Raw genomic sequence first — 24,106 nt, forward strand, 5'->3', positions numbered from 1 at the left:
AGACACTACAACACTACAACACTCAGATACTACAACACTACAACACTCAGACACTACAACACTACAACACTACAACACTCAGACACTACAACACTCAGACACTACAACACCACAACACTACAACACTCAGACATAATTTACAAATGAAGCATGTGTGTTTAGTGAGGCCACCAGATCAGAGACAGTAGGGATGACCAGGGATGTTCTCTGTTTAGTGAGTCCTCCAGATCAGAGGAATTAGGGATGACCAGGGATGTTCTCTTGATGTGTGAATTGGACGATTTTCCTATCAAAATGTAACGAGTACTTTTGGGTGTCAGGGAAAATGTATGGAGTAGAAAGTACATTATTTTCTTTAGGAATGTATTAAAGTAAAATTAGTCAAAAATATAAATAGTAGAGTAAAGTACAGATAGCCCCCAAAACTACTTAAGCAGTGTGTGTGATGTTGACTACATGTAGGAATCATGTTTCATCTGTAACTAAGGAATCATGTTTCATCTGTAACTAAGGAATCATGCAGGAATCATGTTTAATCCGTAACTAAGGAATCATGTTTAATCTGTAACTAAGGAATCATGTAGGAATCATGTTTAATCTGTAACTAAGGAATCAAAGAACACAGAATACTAGAGTTGAATTTGACTTTGCTTTTTCCAGATGTTTACCCCATGAGGCCCCATAGACAGAACAATGGGAGAATATCTCACTAATACAAAGCCATAGCAAGGTCCCATGGTTACTGTAAGAATAGTGTATTTCTTAGGAAGATGGGCAGTTTTGCAGCTATTACTGGCTAGTTACAGTTTTCAGAATTCAACAGAAATCTTCAGATTATTTATCCGTGAATTCCACTCCTCCTCTTCTCAAGGCGTTCCGTCCAATGCGCGCTCCCGGGTTGGCTCGGGGGTTGTAACGGACTAACGGAATTAGAACATTTATAGAGCTCCGGTTTCATCCATCTTCTGAAGTTCAGTTCGGAGGTTCGGGTTGGAGACGGTTTGGGGTGATTTGGGTTTGAAAGTTTAGTGTTAACCGAATAAGCAGCCATGGAGGCTCGTGGAGTTCTCTCCGTTCTGTGCGTCGGTGCGATGTTTGCCGTGGCGCTCGCACAGCAGACCGACAGACCCAAGTTCTGGGGTGAGTTTATAAAGTTAATGTTTCTAGATATAAAAAAAACAGACGTATGTTCTGGGTTGACCAGTATTATCTGTCTGTGTATGCTATGTCATTAAGACGGACCCAAGCAAGCTCTTTGGGGTTGAGAAACAAGTTAAAAGCCACAGAGAGAGAAAACGGGGTATCTGTGTCTTGGCCAGATGTTTAGATGGAAGTTAGCTATAGCCTATGTCAGAGCTAAAGCAGGTTTAGTAAGATATACAATGCTAAAATAGCTAAAATAGCTAATGCATAGCTAATGCCTGGCATAAACTAGCTGGTCTGGTCGTTAGTCCTGCTGTAGGTAGGCTACAGTCTACCTAGCTATCACAGCTGCAGATGCTCAGAGAGGGAGTTGTCCTATGCACAGATCTAGGATCAGCTAACCCTCCCCACGTCCTAACCTACCACTAGGGTGTCTGGGGATTGAAACTGGCTATAGATCAGTGTTAGGGGCCACTTAATTGCTAATCAATCAATCATTAAATCTTTCAACCAATCAATCAATGTGGCTTTTTGAATTGAAATGGAAACCATAGGAAAGTCAATGAAGATGTAGGACTTGCCTATGATCAAGGTTCACTGAGGCTGTACCCGCTAAGTGACAGTTTTAATAGTGGTTTACTGTGATCACTGAGGCTGTACCCACTAAGTGACAGTTTTAACAGTGGTTTACTGTGATCACTGAGGCTGTACCCGCTAAGTTACAGTTTTAACAGTGGTTTACTGTGATCACTGAGGCTGTACCCGCTAAGTTACAGTTTTAATAGTGGTTTACTGTGATCACTGAGGTTGTACCGGCTAAGTTACAGTTTTAACAGTGGTTTACTGTGATCACTGAGGCTGTACCCGCTAAGTTACAGTTTTAACAGTGGTTTACTGTGATCACTGAGGCTGTACCCGCTAAGTTACAGTTTTAACAGTGGTTTACTGTGATCTCTGAGGCTGTACCCGCTAAGTTACAGTTTTAACAGTGGTTTACTGTGATCTCTGAGGCTGTACCCGCTAAGTGACAGATTTAACAGTGGTTTACTGTGATCACTGAGGCTGTACCCGCTAAGTGACAGTTTTAACAGTGGTTTACTGTGACCACTGAGGCTGTACCCGCTAAGTTACAGTTTTAACAGTGGTTTACTGTGATCACTGAGGCTGTACCCGCTAAGTTACAGTTTTAATAGTGGTTTACTGTGATCACTGAGGCTGTACCGGCTAAGTTACAGTTTTAACAGTGGTTTACTGTGATCACTGAGGCTGTACCCGCTAAGTTACAGTTTTAACAGTGGTTTACTGTGATCACTGAGGCTGTACCCGCTAAGTGACAGTTTTAACAGTGGTTTACTGTGATCACTGAGACTGTACCTGCTAAGTTACAGTTTTAACAGTGGTGTACTGTGATCACTGAGGCTGTACCCGCTAAGTTACAGTTTTAACAGTCGTTTACTGTGATCACTGAGGCTGTACCCGCTAAGTTACAGCTTTAACAGTGGTTTACTGTGATCACTGAGGCTATACCCGCTAAGTTACAGTTTTAACAGTGGTTTACTGTGATCACTGAGGCTGTACCCGCTAAGTTACAGTTTTAACAGTGGTTTACTGTGATCTCTGAGGCTGTACCCGCTAAGTTACAGTTTTAACAGTGGTTTACTGTGATCTCTGAGGCTGTACCCGCTAAGTGACAGATTTAACAGTGGTTTACTGTGATCACTGAGGCTGTACCCGCTAAATGACAGTTTTAACAGTGGTTTACTGTGATCACTGAGGCTGTACCCGCTAAGTTAGAGTTTTAACAGTGGTTTACTGTGATCACTGAGGCTGTACCCGCTAAGTGACAGTTTTAACAGTGGTTTACTGTGATCACTGAGGCTGTACCCGCTAAGTGACAGTTTTAACAGTGGTTTACTGTGATCACTGAGGCTGTACCCGCTTTAAGTGACAGTTTTAACAGTGGTTTACTGTGATCACTGAGGCTGTACCCGCTAAGTTACAGTTTTAACAGTGGTTTACTGTGATCACTGAGGCTGTACCCGCTAAGTGACAGTTTTAACAGTGGTTTACTGTGATCACTGAGGCTGTACCCGCTAAGTGACAGATTTAACAGTGGTTTACTGTGATCACTGAGGCTGTACCCGCTAAGTGACAGTTTTAACAGTGGTTTACTGTGATCACTGAGGCTGTACCCGCTAAGTTACAGTTTTAACAGTGGTTTACTGTGATCACTGAGGCTGTACCCGCTAAGTTACAGTTTTAACAGTGGTTTACTGTGATCTCTGAGGCTGTACCCGCTAAGTGACAGATTTAACAGTGGTTTACTGTGATCACTGAGGTTGTACCCGCTAAGTGACAGTTTTAACAGTGGTTTACTGTGATCACTGAGGCTGTACCCGCTAAGTTACAGTTTTAACAGTGGTTTACTGTGATCACTGAGGCTGTACCCGCTAAGTTACAGTTTTAACAGTGGTTTACTGTGATCACTGAGGCTGTACCCACTAAGTTACAGTTTTAACAGTGGTTTACTGTGATCTCTGAGGCTGTAACCGCTAAGTTACAGTTATAACAGTGGTTTACTGTGATCACTGAGGCTGTACCCGCTAAGTTACAGTTTTAACAGTGGTTTACTGTGATCACTGATGCTGTACCCGCTAAGTTACAGTTTTAACAGTGGTTTACTGTGATCACTGAGGCTGTACCCACTAAGTTACAGTTTTAACAGTGGTTTACTGTGATCTCTGAGGCTGTACCCGCTAAGTTACAGTTATAACAGTGGTTTACTGTGATCACTGAGGCTGTACCCGCTAAATTACAGTTTTAACAGTGGTTTACTGTGATCTCTGAGGCTGTACCCGCTAAGTGACAGTTTTAACAGTGGTTTACTGTGATCACTGAGGCTGTACACGCTAAGTGACAGTTTTAACAGTGGTTTACTGAGATCACTGAGGCTGTACCCGCTTTAAGTGACAGTTTTAACAGTGGTTTACTGTGATCACTGAGGCTGTACCCGCTAAGTTACAGATTTAACAGTGGTTTACTGTGATCGCTGAGGCTGTACCCGCTAATTGACAGTTTTAACAGTTGTTTACTGTGATCACTGAGGCTGTACCCGCTAAGTTACAGTTTTAACAGTGGTTTACTGTGATCACTGAGGCTTTACCCGCTAAGTGACAGTTTTAACAGTGGTTTACTGTGATCACTGAGGCTGTACCCACTAAGTTACAGTTTTAACAGTGGTTTACTGTGATCACTGAGACTGTACCCGCTAAGTTACAGTTTTAACAGTGGTTTACTGTGATCTCTGAGGCTGTACCCGCTAAGTGACAGATTTAACAGTGGTTTACTGTGATCACTGAGGCTGTACCCGCTAAGTGACAGTTTTAACAGTGGTTTACTGTGATCACTGAGGCTGTACCCGCTAAGTGACAGTTTTAACAGTGGTTTACTGTGATCACTGAGGCTGTACCCGCTTTAAGTGACAGTTTTAACAGTGGTTTACTGTGATCACTGAGGCTGTACCCGCTAAGTTACAGTTTTAACAGTGGTTTACTGTGATCTCTGAGGCTGTACCCGCTAAGTGACAGTTTTAACAGTGGTTTACTGTGATCACTGAGGCTGTACCCGCTAAGTGACAGATTTAACAGTGGTTTACTGTGATCACTGAGGCTGTACCCGCTAAGTGACAGTTTTAACAGTGGTTTACTGTGATCACTGAGGCTGTACCCGCTAAGTTACAGTTTTAACAGTGGTTTACTGTGATCACTGAGGCTGTACCCGCTAAGTTACAGTTTTAACAGTGGTTTACTGTGATCTCTGAGGCTGTACCCGCTAAGTGACAGATTTAACAGTGGTTTACTGTGATCACTGAGGCTGTACCCGCTAAGTGACAGTTTTAACAGTGGTTTACTGTGATCACTGAGGCTGTACCCGCTAAGTTACAGTTTTAACAGTGGTTTACTATGATCACTGAGGCTGTACCCACTAAGTTACAGTTTTAACAGTGGTTTACTGTGATCTCTGAGGCTGTACCCGCTAAGTTACAGTTATAACAGTGGTTTACTGTGATCACTGAGGCTGTACCCGCTAAATTACAGTTTTAACAGTGGTTTACTGTGATCTCTGAGGCTGTACCCGCTAAGTGACAGTTTTAACAGTGGTTTACTGTGATCACTGAGGCTGTACACGCTAAGTGACAGTTTTAACAATGGTTTACTGAGATCACTGAGGCTGTACCCGCTTTAAGTGACAGTTTTAACAGTGGTTTACTGTGATCACTGAGGCTGTACCCGCTAAGTTACAGATTTAACAGTGGTTTACTGTGATCGCTGAGGCTGTACCCGCTAAGTGACAGTTTTAACAGTGGTTTACTGTGATCACTGAGGCTGTACCCGCTAATTGACAGTTTTAACAGTTGTTTACTGTGATCACTGAGGCTGTACCCGCTAAGTTACAGTTTTAACAGTGGTTTACTGTGATCACTAAGGCTGTACCCGCTAAGTGACAGTTTTAACAGTGGTTTACTGTGATCACTGAGGCTGTACCCGCTAAGTTACAGTTTTAACAGTGGTTTACTGTGATCACTGAGACTGTACCCGCTAAGTTACAGTTTTAACAGTGGTTTACTGTGATCTCTGAGGCTGTACCCGCTAAGTGACAGATTTAACAGTGGTTTACTGTGATCACTGAGGCTGTACCCGCTAAGTGACAGTTTTAACAGTGGTTTACTGTGATCACTGAGGCTGTACCCGCTAAGTTACAGTTTTAACAGTGGTTTACTGTGATCACTGAGGCTGTACCCGCTAAGTGACAGTTTTAATAGTGGTTTACTGTGATCACTGAGGCTGTACCCACTAAGTTACAGTTTTAACAGTGGTTTACTGTGATCACTGAGGCTGTACCCGCTAAGTTACAGTTTTAACAGTGGTTTACTGAGATCACTGAGGCTGTACCCGCTTTAAGTGACAGTTTTAACAGTGGTTTACTGTGATCACTGAGGCTGTACCCGCTAAGTTACAGATTTAACAGTGGTTTACTGTGATCGCTGAGGCTGTACCCGCTAAGTGACAGTTTTAACAGTGGTTTACTGTGATCACTGAGGCTGTACCCGCTAATTGACAGTTTTAACAGTTGTTTACTGTGATCACTGAGGCTGTACCCGCTAAGTTACAGTTTTAACAGTGGTTTACTGTGATCACTGAGGCTGTACCCGCTAAGTGACAGTTTTAACAGTGGTTTACTGTGATCACTGAGACTGTACCCGCTAAGTTACAGTTTTAACAGTGGTTTACTGTGATCTCTGAGGCTGTACCCGCTAAGTGACAGATTTAACAGTGGTTTACTGTGATCACTGAGGCTGTACCCGCTAAGTGACAGTTTTAACAGTGGTTTACTGTGATCACTGAGGCTGTACCCGCTAAGTTACAGTTTTAACAGTGGTTTACTGTGATCACTGAGGCTGTACCCACTAAGTTACAGTTTTAACAGTGGTTTACTGTGATCACTGAGGCTGTACCCACTAAGTTACAGTTTTAACAGTGGTTTACTGTGATCGCTGATGCTGTAACCGCTAAGTTACAGTTATAACAGTGGTTTACTGTGATCACTGAGGCTGTACCCGCTAAGTTACAGTTTTAACAGTGGTTTACTGTGATCACTGATGCTGTACCCGCTAAGTTACAGTTTTAACAGTGGTTTACTGTGATCACTGAGGCTGTACCCACTAAGTTACAGTTTTAACAGTGGTTTACTGTGATCACTGAGGCTGTACCCACTAAGTTACAGTTTTAACAGTGGTTTACTGTGATCTCTGAGGCTGTAACCGCTAAGTTACAGTTATAACAGTGGTTTACTGTGATCACTGAGGCTGTACCCGCTAAGTTACAGTTTTAACAGTGGTTTACTGTGATCACTGATGCTGTACCCGCTAAGTTACAGTTATAACAGTGGTTTACTGTGATCACTGAGGCTGTACCCGCTAAATTACAGTTTTAACAGTGGTTTACTGTGATCTCTGAGGCTGTACCCGCTAAGTTACAGTTTTAACAGTGGTTTACTGTGATCTCTGAGGCTGTACCCGCTAAGTTACAGTTATAACAGTGACCAAGTAGGCAACTGTTGCTATTTGATCATAATGTAGGTCCACCAGAGTGGCCTAACATCAAAAACAATGGAGAAAAATGGATCTAATAACATGGAAATAGCTGTTCTGTCATTCAGCCTACAGTAGCAGCCAATGTGTGGTGTTCAATGTAGGTCTACATTCCATGAGACTTTTGAAGAAAATCATGAAGAGCTTGACATGAACCTGTTAATCCACTTGTCCTTCAGACGAAGACGTGACTGAAAATGTTTTGTGTTGTTTGATGAAAAAAAGAAAACAGTTAACAAAATTAACGTCATTATTATTCCGATACCATTATTACAGAGAATCCGAAAAGGATGCTACCCTCTGCCTATTCACTACTTAGCTTGTTCAAGACCGTCTCAGAATACAACACTGCCCCTTGAAGACATAAAAAAGCTCTTTACCTAACAGATTAAATGTACAGATTTAGTGTTCTTGAAGGAAGCAACCACTCCACAATTGTTGAGTATAAATTTGCTATAACTGGGATAATAACTCACTAACTAGCAAAGAATGTGAACAACATGCATCTCTCGCTTTGATCTCAAACAAGCACATCTACTCACGACCGCTCATGCTGTTAACACAGTCCAGTTCTAAGTGAATGGAAAAGATCCATATATGGCAATGGCTATTTGCATATAGGTCTATTGCAGCTCTGATTGGTTATGGCGCACCAGTCTGTGTAGAGTACAGGCTCGAGTCATGCCTGTCAATGCAGTATTCCAATGTCCTCTGCCTACAACAAAATGTCTTGCACAGTTCAACTCAAATCAAATCAAAGTTTATTTCTCACCTGCGCCAAATACAACAGGTGTAGACTTTACAGTGAAATGCTTACTTATAGGCTTTAACCAGAAGTGCAAAAAAAGGTATAAGTTGAACAATAGGTAGGTACAAAAATAAAAACAACAGTAAAAAGACAGGCTATATACAGTAGCGAGGCTACATACAGACACCGGTTAGTCAGGCTGATTGCGGTAGTATGTGCATGTAGATATGGTTAAAGTGATTATGCATATATGATGAACAGAGAGTAGCAGTAGTGTAAAAGAGGTGTTGGCGTGGGTGGTGGGACACAATGCAGATAGCCCGGTTAGCCAATGTGCGGGAGCACCGGTTGGTCGGCCCAATTGAGGTAGTATGTACATGAACGTATAGTTAAAGAGGCTATGCATATATGATCGAACAGAGAGTAGCAGCAGCGTAAAAAGAGGGGTTGGGGGGGGCACACAATGCAAATAGTCCAGGTAGCCATTTGATTACCTGTTCAGGAGTCTTATGGCTTGGGGGTAAAAACTGTTGAGAAGCCTTTTTGTCCTAGACTTGGCACTCTGGTACCGCTTGCCGTGCAGTGGTAGAGAGAACAGTCTATGACTGGGGTGGCTGACAATTTGTAGGGCCTTCCTCTGACACCTTCTGGTATAGAGGTCCTGGATGGCAGGAAGCTTGGCCCCAGTGATGTACTGGGCCGTACACACTACCCTTTGTAGTGCCTTGGGGTCAGAGGCTGAGCAATTGCCATACCAGGCAGTGATGCAACCAGGATGCTCTCGATGTTGCAGCTGTAGAACCGTTTGAGGATCTCAGGACGCATGCCAAATCTTTTTAGTTTCCTGAGGGGGAATAGGCTTTGTTGTGCCCTCTTCACGACTGTCTTGGTGTGATTTGACCATTCTAGTTTGTTGTTGATGTGGACACCAAGGAATTTGAGGCTCTCAACCTGCTACACTACAGCCCCGTAGATGAGAATGGGGGTGTGCTCGGTTCTCCTTTTCCTGTAGTCCACAATCATCTCCTTAGTCTTGGTTACTTTGAGGGATAGGTTGTTATTCTGGCACCACCCGGCAAGGTCTCTGACCTCCTCCCTATAGGCTGTCTCGTCATTGTCGGTGATTAGGCCTACCACTGTTGTGTCGTCTGCAAACTTAATGATGGTGTTGGAGTCATGCCTGGCCATGCAGTCGTGGGTGAACAGGGAGTACAGGAGGGGACTGAGCACACACCCCTGGGGAGCTCCAGTGTTGAGGATCAGTGTGGCAGATATGTTGCTACCTACCCTCACCACATGGGGGCGGCGCGCCAGGAAATCCAGGATCCAATTCCAATTCCTCCTTTGGTCGTCTTTCCTTCCAGTTCTCTGCTGCCCATGACTGGAACGAATTGCAAACATCTCTGAAGCTGGAGACTCACATCTCCCTCACTAGCTTTAAGCACCAGCTGTCAGAGCAGTCTACAGATCACTACACCTGTACTTAGCCTATCTGTAAACAGCCCATCTATCTACCTACCTCATCCCCATACTGGTATTTATTTATTTTGCTCCTTTGCACCCCAGTATCTCTACCTGCACATTCATCTTCTGCCGATCTACCGTCCCAGTGTTTAATTGCTATATTGTAATTACTTTGCCACCATGGCCTATTTATTTCCTTAACTTACCTCATTTGCACTCACTGTATATAGACTTTTTGTTTACTTTTGTTCTACTGTATTATTGACTGTATGTTTTGTTTATTCCATGTGTAACTCTGTGTTGTTGTATGTGTCGAATTGCTACGCTTTATCTTGGCCAGGTCGCAGTTGTAAATGAGAACTTGTTCTCAACTAGCCGACCTGGTTAAATAAAGGTGAAATCATTTTTTTTTTAAATCCAGTTGCAGAGGAAGGTGTTTAGTCCCATGTTCCTTATCTTAGTGATACGTTTTGAGGGCACTATGGTGTTGAACGCTGAGCTGTAGTCAGTGCACAGCATTCTCACATAAGTGTTCCTTTTGTCCAGGTGGGAAAGGGCAGTGTGGAGTGCAATAGAGATTGCATCATCTGTGGATCTGTTTGGGCGGTATGCAAATTGGAGTGGGTCTAGGGTTTCTGGGATAATGATGTTGATGTGAGCCATAACCAACCTTTCAAAGCACTTCATGGCTATGGACGTGAGTGCTACGGGTCTGTAGTCATTTAGGCAGGTTGCCTTTGTGTTCTTGGGCACAGGGACTATGGTGGTCTGCTTGAAACATGTTGGTATTATAGACTCAATCAGGGACATGTTGAAAATGTGAGTGAAGACACCTGCCAGTTGGTCAGCACATGCCCGGAGCGCACGTCCTGGTAATTCGTCTGGGCCTGCAGCCTTTTGTATGTTGACCTGTTTAAAGGTCTTACTCACGTCGGCTACGGAGAGCGTGATCACAGAGTCGTCCGGAACAGCTGATGCTCTCATGCATGCCTCAGTGTTGCTTGCCTCGAAGCGAGCATAGAAGTGATTTAGCTTTGTAGTCTGTAATAGTTTGCAAGCCCTGCCACATCCGACGAGTGTTGGAGAAGGTGTAGTAGGATTCAATCTTAGCCCTGTATTGACGCTTTGCCTGTTTGATGGTTTGTCGGAGGGCATAGCAGGATTTCTTGTAAGCTTCCGGGATAGAGTCCCGCACCTTGAAAGCGGCAGCTCTACCCTTTAGCTCAGTGCGAATATTGCCTGTAATCCATGGCTTCTGGTTGGGGTATGTACGTACAGTCACTGTGTGGACGACATCCTCGATGTACTTATTGATAAAACCAGTGACTGATGTGGTGTACTCCTCAATCGGGAGGATAGAGTTGTGGTCGGATTTACCAAATTGAGGGTGAGGGAGAGCTTTGTTCGTGTCTCTGTGTGTGGAGTTCAGGTGATCTAGAATTATTTTCTCTCTGGTTGCACATTTAACATGTTGATGGAAATTTGGTAGAACTGATTTAAGTTTCACTGCATCAAAGTCTCCTGCCACTAGGAGCGCCGCCTCTGGGTGAGTGGTTTCCTGTTTGCTCATTTCCTTATACAGCTGACTGAGTGCGGTCTTAGTGCCAGCATCTGTCTGTGGTGGTAAATAAACAGCCACGACAAATATAGCTGAAAACTCTCTAAGCAAGTAGTGTGGCCTGCAGTTTATGACAATATACTCTACTTCAGGTGAGCAAAATCTAGAGACTTCCTTAGATTTCGTGCACCAGCTGTTGTTTACAAATATGCACAGACCGCCCCCCTCGTCTTACCGGAGTGTGCTGTTCTAGCTTGCCGGTGCAGCGTATATCCTGCTAGCTGAATACCCATGTCGTCATTCAGCCGCGATTCCGTGAAACATAGGATACTACAGTTTTTGATGTTCCGTTGGTAGGATATTCTTGATCGTACCTCGTCTAGTTTATTGTCCAATGATTGCACATTGGCGAGTAGTATTGACGGTAATGGCAGCTTTCCCACTCGCCTTCTCCGGGTCCTGACGAGGCATCCGGCTCTTTGTCCTCTGTACCTGCGTCGCCTCCTCTTGCAAATAATGGGGATGATGGCCCTGTCGGGTGTTTGGAGAATGTCTTGTGCTTCTTGCTAATTTAAGAAAAATCTTTGTCTAATCTGAGGTGAGTGATCGCTGTCCTGATATCCAGAAGCTCTTTGTCTAATCCGAGGTGAGTGATCGCTGTCCTGATATCCAGAAGCTCTTAGTCTAATCCGAGGTGAGTGATCGCTGTCCTGATATCCAGAAGCTCTTTGTCTAATCCGAGGTGAGTAATCACTGTCCTGATATCCAGAAGCTCTTTGTCTAATCCGAGGTGAGTGATCTCTGTCCTGATATCCAGAAGCTCTTTGTCTAATCCGAGGTGAGTGATAGCTGTCCTGATATCCAGAAGCTGTTTGTCTAATCCGAGGTGAGTGATCGCTGTCCTGATATCCAGAAGCTCTTTGTCTAATCCGAGGTGAGTGATCGCTGTCCTGATGTCCAGAAGCTCTTAGTCTAATCCGAGGTGAGTGATCGCTGTCCTGATATCCAGAAGCTCTTTGTCTAATCTGAGGTGAGTGATCGCTGTCCTGATATCCAGAAACTCTTTGTCTAATCCGAGGTGAGTGATCGCTGTCCTGATATCCAGAAGCTCTTTGTCTAATCCGAGGTGAGTGATCGCTGTCCTGATATCCAGAAGCTCTTTGTCTAATCCGAGGTGAGTGATCGCTGTCCTGATATCCAGAAGCTCTTTGTCTAATCTGAGGTGAGTGATCGCTGTCCTGATATCCAGAAGCTCTTTGTCTAATCCGAGGTGAGTGATCGCTGTCCTGATATCCAGAAGCTCTTTGTCTAATCCGAGGTGAGTGATCGCTGTCCCGATATCCAGAAGCTCTTTGTCTATTCTGAGGTGAGTGATCACTGTCCTGATATCCAGAAGCTCTTTGTCTAATCGGAGGTGAGTGATCTCTGTCCTGATATCCAGAAACTCTTTGTCTAATCCGAGGTGAGTGATCGCTGTCCTGATATCCAGAAGCTCTTTGTCTAATCCGAGGTGAGTGATCGCTGTCCTGATATCCAGAAGCTCTTTGTCTAATCCGAGGTGAGTGATCGCTGTCCTGATATCCAGAAGCTCTTTGTCTAATCTGAGGTGAGTGATCGCTGTCCTGATATCCAGAAGCTCTTTGTCTAATCCGAGGTGAGTGATCGCTGTCCTGATATCCAGAAGCTCTTTGTCTAATCCGAGGTGAGTGATCGCTGTCCCGATATCCAGAAGCTCTTTGTCTATTCTGAGGTGAGTGATCGCTGTCCTGATATCCAGAAACTCTTTGTCTAATCCGAGGTGAGTGATCGCTGTCCTGATATCCAGAAGCTCTTTGTCTAATCCGAGGTGAGTGATCGCTGTCCTGATATCCAGAAGCTCTTTGTCTAATCCGAGGTGAGTGATCGCTGTCCTGATATCCAGAAGCTCTTTGTCTAATCTGAGGTGAGTGATCGCTGTCCTGATATCCAGAAGCTCTTTGTCTAATCCGAGGTGAGTGATCGCTGTCCTGATATCCAGAAGCTCTTTGTCTAATCCGAGGTGAGTGATCGCTGTCCCGATATCCAGAAGCTCTTTGTCTATTCTGAGGTGAGTGATCGCTGTCCTGATATCCAGAAGCTCTTTGTCTAATCGGAGGTGAGTGATCTCTGTCCTGATATCCAGAAGCTCTTTGTCTAAACCCGAGGTGAGTGATCGCTGTCCTGAAATCCAGAAGCTCTTTGTCTAATCCGAGGTGAGTGATCGCTGTCCTGATATCCAGAAGCTCTTTGTCTAATCCGAGGTGAGTGATCGCTGTCCTGAAATCCAGAAGCTCTTTTTTTGCCGTAAGATTTGGTTGCAGAAACATTATGTACAAAATAGGTTACAAATAACGTGAAAAAATCACACAATAGCACAATTGGTTGGACGCCCTTTAAAACTGCAGCCATTTCTTCCAGCACCATTTTTGCATACTAAGTTTTGCATAGTTCGTTTTGTTTCGGTATGTTACATTGAAAGTGGATAATATTGCGATGATTCGATTCCAATTCCCACAGTAGAGCGAAACGTTGATAGTGTTAACTAAGGGGGAAAACTAGAAAGATGAGTGAAGCTTAATCTCATGCTTCTCTGCACTAGCTGATATTTCTTCTGCAGTCCGAGGCGACCGCGCGCATCTTAGAAGGAACATGACTATGACATCACACTGTGATTGATTTAATTGGTTCTTTAAAGGTTTCCACCAGACGTGATAATTGGCGTTCAGGCCAAAGAGTTCAACCTTGGTTTCACCAGACCAGATAATCTTCTTTCTCATGGTCTGAGGGTCCTTTAGGGCAAACTCCAAGCAGGCTATCACGTGCCTTTTACTGAGGAGTGGCTTCTGACTGGCCACTCTACTATAAAGCCCTGATTGGTGGAGTGCTGCAGAGATGGTTGTACTTCTGCAAGGTTCTCCCATCTCTACAGAGGAACTCTGGAGCTCTGTCAGAGTGACCATTGTTCTTCGTCACCTCTCTGACCAAGGCCCTTCTCCCCAATTGCTCGGGTTTGGCCAGACATCCAGCTCTAGGAAGAGTCTTGGTGGTTCCAAACTTCTTCCATTTAAGGATGATGGAGGCCACTGTGTTTTTGGGGACCTTCAATGCTGCAGAAATGTTTTGGTGCCCTTCCCCAGATCTGTGCCTCGACACAATCCTGTCTCGGAGCTATATGGACAATTCCTTTGACCTCATGGCTTGGTTTTTGCTCTGATATGTACTGTCAAGTGTGGGACCTTTTATAGACAGGTGTGTGCCTTTCCAAATCATGTCCAATCAATTGAATTCACCTCCAATCAAGTTGTAGAAACATCTCATGGATGATCAATGGAAACAGGATGCACCTGAGCTCAATTTTAAGTCTCATAGCAAAGGGTCTGAATACTATGTAAATAAGGTATTTCTGTTTTTTATTTTTATTTGCAAGAATGTCTAAACACCTGTTTTCTCTTTGTCATTATGGGGTATTTTGTGTAGATTGATGAGCAAAAACATTAATTGAATCCATTTTAGAATAAGTCTGTAATGCAACAAAATGTGGAAAAAGGGAAGAGGTCTGAATACTGAATACTTTCTGAACGCACTGTCTACTGTTTCTGTTCTATGTGTATACAGATATACAGATATGTCATATGCTCATGTTTCCTGTGTGTGTGTGTGTGTGTGTGTGTGTTCAGAGTGTCCGGTGGACCTGTTCTTTGTGCTGGACACGTCTGAGAGTGTTGCTCTGAGGGCCAAACCTCCCAACTTCTACATCGACCAGATCAAGAGCTTTACTGAACGCTTCATCATGGAGCTCAAAGAGATGTAAGATACACACACACACACACACACACACACACACACACACACACACACACACACACACACACACACACACAGGATGTAACACACACCCTGGCTGTCCATTACAGAACAGTACTTTATGGTTGTCTCATGGCTGTGCTGCTTAAGGCCCAGGTTCCCCTCACGTGGAAATAGTTCAGCTAGTCAGTGTTGTTGCTGTGGTAATGTGAAAGCTCTTAGTCAAGTCATCAGTTCACCAGAATAAGACCCTAGATAGTTATTGGAAGAGAGCATGAAGATCTCCGTGCCTTTTCCTCACCCTGGGAAGTTCATCATCACTTATTTCATCTGTAGCCTTTAAAAACTGTTTTCGGAGTCGTAGTGGGAGGACCACACACACCATATCATCTCATGACTCCAAGTTTACTTCCATTTGACGGTTACTGTACCGCACAAAAATATAAACTAAACATGTTTCATGAGATGAAATAAAAGATCCCATAAAATTTCCAAACGCAAAAAAAAGTGTGTTTCTCTCGAACCACTCACTGACATCTGACCTTCTGAATCCGTTATACTCCATCTATCTGTGTCCCCTCATCTATCAGCCCACAGACTGAATCCGTTATACTCCATCTATCTGTGTCCTCTCATCTATCAGCCCACAGACTGAATCCGTTATACTCCATCTATCTGTGTCCCCTCATCTATCAGACCACAGAGTGAATCCGTTATACTCCATCTATCTGTGTCCCCTCATCTATCAGACCACAGAGTGATGTTCATCTGACACCCTTATTGATAATATTTTTACTAATTCTTTGAGTAATGTGGCTAATGCAGGTAGGCATTTCTGACCACTTTCCAACCTTCCACTTCTCGTTGGCAGCTGGAAATCAACAGATGGGAATGATTAGTAGCATTAAATGTAGAATATTTAACTAAAGTAATTGTGAGCGCTTTAAAATGTTGATGGGGGATATTTCATGGGAAAATGTTTATAATCAGCCTGATGTAGAGCCTGCTTACCAGACTTTTCCTCACATCTTTCAATTCTGTATTTCACCATTATTTTCCCTTAGTTAAACCACGTAGGAGAGCAGCAGAAGGGTTCAGGAAACCTTGGTTTACAACCGGTCTCAAAAAATACTCAGTTAAAAGTTGTCTAAAATGTTTCTCACCAATCCCTCTCCACTGAATTCTGCCAATTACAAAAAGTATAAGAACAAATTTACTCACTTACGTCGGATATCCGCAAAAATATATTTTACTAACACATTCCCAGAATTCTTAAATAATTTAAAGCCAACTTGGAAAATCATCAATCAACTTTTGAATAAGAAAAAGGCATCTACAACTATCTCATCTCTATGTATCTCATCTCTATGTATCTCATCTACAACTCTCATCTCTATGTATCTCATCTACAACTATCTCATCTCAATGTATCTCATCTACAACTATCTCATCTCAATGTATCTCATCTACAACTATCTCATCTCTATGTATCTCATCTACAACTCTCATCTCAATGTATCTCATCTACAACTATCTCATCTCAATGTATCTCATCTACAACTATCTCATCTCAATGTATCTCATCTACAACTATCTCATCTCTAGGTATCTCAAGGTAGACGCTCTTGGCATCTTTTTAGATTTATCCAAAGCGTTTGACACGGGTTGATCATGAAATATTACTTTCTAGATTGCGTTATTATGGTTTTCATGATTATACATATAATTGGTTATATAGTCATGTTTATGATAGAGAACAATGTGTTTATGCAAATGGCTGTGCATCTACCAGGGCCAAGATGTCCTGTGGTGTGACACAGTGTTCAATACCAGTCTAGTTTTTATAGCAGAGGGTTTGTGGTGAGGGTTTAACCAGTCTAGTTTTTATAGTGGAGGGTTTGTGGTGAGGGTTTAACCAGTCTAGTTTTTATAGCTGAGGGTTAGGATTAGTGTTGAGGGTTCAACCAGTCTAGTTTTTATAGTGGAGGGTCAGGATTAGTGTTGAGGGTTCAACCAGTCTAGTTTTTATAGTGGAGGGTTAGGATTAGTGTTGAGGGTTTAACCAGTCTAGTTTTTATAGCTGAGGGTTAGGATTAGTGGTGAGGGTTTAACCAGTCTAGTTTTTATAGTGGAGGGTCAGGATTAGTGGTGAGGGTTTAACCAGTCTAGTTTTTATAGTGGAGGGTTAGGATTAGTGGTGAGGGTTTAACCAGTCTAGTTTTTATAGTGGAGGGTTTGTGGTGAGGGTTTAACCAGTCTAGTTTTTATAGTGGAGGGTAAGGGTTAGTGGTGAGGGTTTAACCAGTCTAGTTTTTATAGTGGAGGGTCAGGATTAGTGGTGAGGGTTTAACCAGTCTAGTTTTTATAGTGGAGGGTTAGTGGTCAGGGTTTAACCAGTCTAGTTTTTATAGTGGAGGATTAGAATTAGTGTTGAGGGTTCAACCAGTCTAGTTTTTATAGTGGAGGGTCAGGATTAGTGTTGAGGGTTCAACCAGTCTAGTTTTTATAGTGGAGGGTTAGGATTAGTGTTGAGGGTTTAACCAGTCTAGTTTTTATAGCTGAGGGTTAGGATTAGTGGTGAGGGTTTAACCAGTCTAGTTTTTATAGTGGAGGGTCAGGATTAGTGGTGAGGGTTTAACCAGTCTAGTTTTTATAGTGGAGGGTTAGGATTAGTGGTGAGGGTTTAACCAGTCTAGTTTTTATAGTGGAGGGTTTGTGGTGAGGGTTTAACCAGTCTAGTTTTTATAGTGGAGGGTAAGGGTTAGTGGTGAGGGTTTAACCAGTCTAGTTTTTATAGTGGAGGGTCAGGATTAGTGGTGAGGGTTTAACCAGTCTAGTTTTTATAGTGGAGGGTTAGTGGTCAGGGTTTAACCAGTCTAGTTTTTATAGTGGAGGATTAGAATTAGTGTTGAGGGTTCAACCAGTCTAGTTTTTATAGTGGTTAGTGGTTGGTTGTAAAGTTGTGTTTATGCAAACGGCTGTTGGGTCTTCTACTGCACTTCCCATTCTCATTGCTGATGACACCCATTAAATTTTATCACACAATCATTTTGATTCACTAATTAATGAAACCAACTTGGGCATGGCCACATTTTCTGAATGTTTACAGATAAACAAATGATCTTTAAATGTTTTTTAAAAAATCTAAGTTTAGTGGCCATGCCCATTCTCTAGTAATAAGAAATATTGTTGTAAAAAAGAAAAAAGGCAATCTCATTTGGTGGGACTGAAATGGAACAGGCCACACCCACTAGATTCCTCAGAGTTTTAATTGATGAAAAGTTATCCTGGAAAGGTCATAATCAATTTGTCTGTAGGTGATTAAATCTGTTGGTAACATCAGACAGATTAGTGCTTCCTAACTCTATACTAGAGATTAATTTACACATATCTCGTTCACTGTAATATTGTTTGGGCCAGAATATATGCCTCCTACCTACACAAAATACTCATCATACAAAATACATTTAGAAGGCTTAATAAAGGTTAAATAAAATAAATAGCCACCTCCTCTTGTTACCTGGCTCCATCTGCACCTTTGTTTAAGAAACTCAATATCTTCTCTATTAATACACATTAATGTACACCAACTATGCACTTTCATCAATACACATACCTCCCAGACAGTTTACCTAAACCCTTCAATGGATTCTACCAGGTCCCAGTTTACCTAAACCCTTCAATGGATTCTACCAGGTCCCAGTTTACCTAAACCCTTCAATGGATTCTTCAGGTCCCAGACAGTTTACCTAAACCCTTCAATGGATTCTTCCAGGTCCCAGTTTACCTAAACCCTTCAATGGATTCTACCAGGTCCCAGACAGTTTACCTAAACCCTTCAATGGATTCTACCAGGTCCCAGACAGTTTACCTAAACCCTTCAATGGATTCTACCAGGTCCCAGACAGTTTACCTAAACCCTTCAATGGATTCTATCAGGTCCCAGACAGTTTACCTAAACCCTTCAATGGATTCTACCAGGTCCCAGTTTACCTAAACCCTTCAATGGATTCTTCCAGGTCCCAGTTTACCTAAACCCTTCAATGGATTCTACCAGGTCCCAGACAGTTTACCTAAACCCTTCAATGGATTCTACCAGGTCCCAGTTTACCTAAACCCTTCAATGGATTCTACCAGGTCCCAGACAGTTTACCTAAACCCTTCAATGGATTCTACCAGGTCCCAGTTTACCTAAACCCTTCAATGGATTCTTCAGGTCCCAGTTTACCTAAACCCTTCAATGGATTCTACCAGGTCCCAGACAGTTTACCTAAACCCTTCAATGGATTCTACCAGGTCCCAGTTTACCTAAACCCTCCAATGGATTCTACCAGGTCCCAGTTTACCTAAACCCTTCAATGGATTCTACCAGGTCCCAGACAGTTTACCTAAACCCTTCAATGGATTCTACCAGGTCCCAGTTTACCTAAACCCTTCAATGGATTCTACCAGGTCCCAGTTTACCTAAACCCTTCAATGGATTCTCCCAGGTCCCAGACAGTTTACCTAAACCCTTCAATGGATTCTACCAGGTCCCAGTTTACCTAAACCCTTCAATGGATTCTACCAGGTCCCAGTTTACCTAAACCCTTCAATGGATTCTTCAGGTCCCAGTTTACCTAAACCCTTCAATGGATTCTACCAGGTCCCAGACAGTTTACCTAAACCCTTCAATGGATTCTACCAGGTCCCAGTTTACCTAAACCCTCCAATGGATTCTACCAGGTCCCAGTTTACCTAAACCCTTCAATGGATTCTACCAGGTCCCAGACAGTTTACCTAAACCCTTCAATGGATTCTACCAGGTCCCAGTTTACCTAAACCCTTCAATGGATTCTACCAGGTCCCAGTTTACCTAAACCCTTCAATGGATTCTCCCAGGTCCCAGACAGTTTACCTAAACCCTTCAATGGATTCTACCAGGTCCCAGTTTACCTAAACCCTTCAATGGATTCTACCAGGTCCCAGTTTACCTAAACCCTTCAATGGATTCTCCCAGGTCCCAGACAGTTTACCTAAACCCTTCAATGGATTCTACCAGGTCCCAGTTTACCTAAACCCTTCAATGGATTCTACCAGGTCCCAGTTTACCTAAACCCTTCAATGGATTCTTCAGGTCCCAGTTTACCTAAACCCTTCAATGGATTCTACCAGGTCCCAGACAGTTTACCTAAACCCTTCAATGGATTCTACCAGGTCCCAGTTTACCTAAACCCTCCAATGGATTCTACCAGGTCCCAGTTTACCTAAACCCTTCAATGGATTCTACCAGGTCCCAGACAGTTTACCTAAACCCTTCAATGGATTCTACCAGGTCCCAGTTTACCTAAACCCTTCAATGGATTCTACCAGGTCCCAGTTTACCTAAACCCTTCAATGGATTCTCCCAGGTCCCAGACAGTTTACCTAAACCCTTCAATGGATTCTACCAGGTCCCAGTTTATCTAAACCCTTCAATGGATTCTACCAGGTCCCAGACAGTTTACCTAAACCCTTCAATGGATTCTACCAGGTCCCAGTTTACCTAAACCCTTCAATGGATTCTACCAGGTCCCAGACAGTTTACCTAAACCCTTCAATGGATTCTACCAGGTCCCAGTTTACCTAAACCCTTCAATGGATTCTACCAGGTCCCAGTTTACCTAAACCCTTCAATGGACTCTACCAGGTCCCAGTTTACCTAAACCCGTCAATGGATTCTACCAGGTTCCAGACAGTTTACCTAAACCCTTCAATGGATTCTACCAGGTCCCAGTTTACCTGAACCCTTCAATGGATTCTCCCAGGTCCCAGACAGTTTACCTAAACCCTACAATGGATTATTCAGGTCCCAGACAGTTTACCTAAACCCTTCAATGGATTCTTCCAGGTCCCAGTTTGCCTAAACCCTTCAATGGATTCTACCAGGTCCCAGACAGTTTACCTAAACCCTTCAATGGATTCTACCAGGTCCCAGACAGTTTACCTAAACCCTTCAATGGATTCTACCAGGTCCCAGTTTACCTAAACCCTTCAATGGATTCTACCAGGTCCCAGTTTACCTAAACCCTTCAATGGATTCTACCAGGTCCCAGACAGTTTACCTAAACCCTTCAATGGATTCTACCAGGTCCCAGACAGTTTACCTAAACCCTCCAATGGATTCTTCCAAGTTAATTCTGAAGACACTGTAATAACCTTCACCCTCTCAACTGCCACACCTCACATAGTCAATTCTCTATCAGATACAGAGGTACCATTCTTATCTTCACATTGCCAAAACATCATCATCCCTCAATAACTTCAAGAGAACACTGGAGGTCAGCCTGACGAACTAAACTACTCAGTAATCTCCTCCATGAAGACTGGAGGTCAGCCTGATGAACCAAACTACTCAGTAACCTCCAAGGAGACTGGAGGTCAGCCTGATGAACTAAACTATTCAGTAATCTCCATGGAGACTGGAGTACAGCCTGATGAACCAAACTACTCAGTAATCTCCTTCATGAAGACTGGAGGTCAGCCTGATGAACTAAACTACTCAGTAACCTCCAAGGAGACTGGAGGTCAGCCTGATGAACTAAACTATTCAGTAATCTCCATGGAGACTGGAGGACAGCCTGATGAACCAAACTACTCAGTAATCTCCTTCATGAAGACTGGAGGTCAGCCTGATGAACTAAACTACTCAGTAATCTCCATGAAGACTGGGGATCAGCCTGATGAACCAAACTACTCAGTAATCTCCTCCATGAAGACTGGAGGTCAGCCTGATGAACCAAACTACTCAGTAATCTCCAAGGAGACTGGAGGTCAGCCTGATGAACCATGAAGACTGGGGGTCAGCCTGATGAACCAAACTACTCAGTATTCTCCTCCATGAAGACTGGTGGTCAGCCTTATGAACCAAACTACTCAGTAATCTCCATGAAGACTGGAGGTCAGTCTAATGAACCATTAAGACTGGGGGTCAGCCTGATGAACCAAACTACTCAGTAATCTCCATGGAGACTGGAGGTCAGCCTGATGAACCATTAAGACTGGGGGTCAGCCTGATGAACCAAACTACTCAGTATTCTCCTCCAAGGAGACTGGAGGTCAGCCCTATGAACTAAACTACTCAGAAAATCTCCTCCATGATGACTGGGGGTCAGCCTGATGAACCAAACTACTCAGTATTCTCCACCATGACGACTGGGGGTCAGCCTGATGAACCACGAAGACTGGGGATCAGCCTGATGACAAAACTACTCAGTAATCTCCATGGAGACTGGAGGTCAGCCTGATGAACCAAACTACTCAGTAATCTCCCCCATGAAGACTGGGGATCAGCCTGAAGAACCATGAAGACTGGGGATCAGCCTGATGAACCAAACTACTCAGTAATCTCCATGGAGACTGGAGATCAGCCTGATTAACCAAACTACTCAGTAATCTCCATGAAGACTGGAGATCAGCCTGATGAACCAAACTACTCAGTAATCTCCTCCATGTAGACTGGAGGTCAGCCTGATGAACCAAACTACTCAGTAATCTCCTCCATGTAGACTGGAGGTCAGCCTGATGAACCAAACTTCTCAGTAATCTCCATGAAGACTGGAGGTCAGCCTGATGAAATAAACTACTCAGTAATCTCCATGGAGACTGGAGGTCAGCCTGATGAACCAAACTACTCAGTAATTTCCATGAAGACTGGAGGTCAGCCTGATGAACCATGAAGACTGGAGGTCAGCCTGATGAACCATGAAGACTGGAGGTCAGCCTGATGAACCATGAAGACTGGAGGTCAGCCTGATGAACCAAACTACTCAGTAATCTCTTCCATGGAGACTGGGGGTCAGCCTGATGAACCAAACTACTCAGTAATCTCCATGGAAGACTGGGGATCAACCTGATGAACCAAACTACTCAGTAATCTCCATGGAGACTGGAGGTCAGACTGGTGAACCAAACTACTCAGTAATCTCCATGGAGACTGGAGGTCAGCCTGATGAACCAAACTACTCAGTAATCTCCATGAAGACTGGAGGTCAGCCTGATGAACTAAACTACTCAGTAATCTCCATGGAGACTGGGGATCAACCTGATGAACCAAACTACTCAGTAATCTCCATGGACACTGGAGGTCAGACTGTTGAACCAAACTACTCAGTAATCTCCATGGAGACTGGAGGTCAGCCTGATGAACCAAACTACTCAGTAATCTCCATGAAGACTGGAGGTCAGCCTGATGAACCATGAAGACTGGAGGTCAGCCTGATGAACCATTAAGACTGGAGGTCAGCCTGATGAACCATGAAGACTGGAGGTCAGCCTGATGAACTAAACTACTCAGTAATCTCCTTCATGAAGACTGGAGGTCAGCCTGATGAACTAAACTACTCAGTAATCTCCATGAAGACTGGGGATCAGCCTGATGAACCAAACTACTCAGTAATCTCCTCCATGAAGACTGGAGGTCAGCCTGATGAACCAAACTACTCAGTAATCTCCAAGGAGACTGGAGGTCAGCCTGATGAACTAAACTATTCAGTAATCTCCATGGAGACTGGAGGTCAGCCTGATGAACCATGAAGACTGGGGGTCAGCCTGATGAACCAAACTACTCAGTATTCTCCTCCATGAAGACTGGTGGTCAGCCTTATGAACCAAACTACTCAGTAATCTCCATGAAGACTGGAGGTCAGTCTGATGAACCATTAAGACTGGGGGTCAGCCTGATGAACCAAACTACTCAGTAATCTCCATGGAGACTGGAGGTCAGCCTGATGAACCATTAAGACTGGGGGTCAGCCTGATGAACCAAACTACTCAGTATTCTCCTCCAAGGAGACTGGAGGTCAGCCCTATGAACTAAACTACTCAGAAAATCTCCTCCATGATGACTGGGGGTCAGCCTGATGAACCAAACTACTCAGTATTCTCCACCATGACGACCGGGGGTCAGCCTGATGAACCACGAAGACTGGGGATCAGCCTGATGACAAAACTACTCAGTAATCTCCATGGAGACTGGAGGTCAGCCTGATGAACCAAACTACTCAGTAATCTCCCCCATGAAGACTGTGGATCAGCCTGAAGAACCATGAAGACTGGGGATCAGCCTGATGAACCAAACTACTCAGTAATCTCCATGGAGACTGGAGGTCAGCCTGATTAACCAAACTACTCAGTAATCTCCATGAAGACTGGAGATCAGCCTGATGAACCAAACTACTCAGTAATCTCCTCCATGTAGACT

General features: G+C 43.6%; 1 protein-coding gene across 1 annotated transcript in view; it reads left to right on the plus strand.

Annotated features, from left to right (window-relative positions):
• Window positions 1–695: 695 nt before the first annotated feature.
• LOC110517228 (collagen alpha-1(VI) chain) overlaps window positions 696–24,106 on the plus strand; it is a 117,923-nt gene continuing 94,512 nt past the window's right edge. The window contains exons 1-2 of the mRNA XM_036986771.2: window positions 696–1,140; window positions 14,760–14,889. Of these exons, the coding sequence (XP_036842666.2) occupies window positions 1,050–1,140; window positions 14,760–14,889 (221 nt within the window). The 5' untranslated portion in view covers window positions 696–1,049. The remainder of the gene's footprint in view (window positions 1,141–14,759; window positions 14,890–24,106) is intronic.

The sequence above is a fragment of the Oncorhynchus mykiss genome, chromosome 8, assembly GCF_057628025.1.
Source record: "Oncorhynchus mykiss isolate SJ-2025 chromosome 8, ASM5762802v1, whole genome shotgun sequence".
Lineage (NCBI taxonomy): Eukaryota > Metazoa > Chordata > Actinopteri > Salmoniformes > Salmonidae > Oncorhynchus > Oncorhynchus mykiss.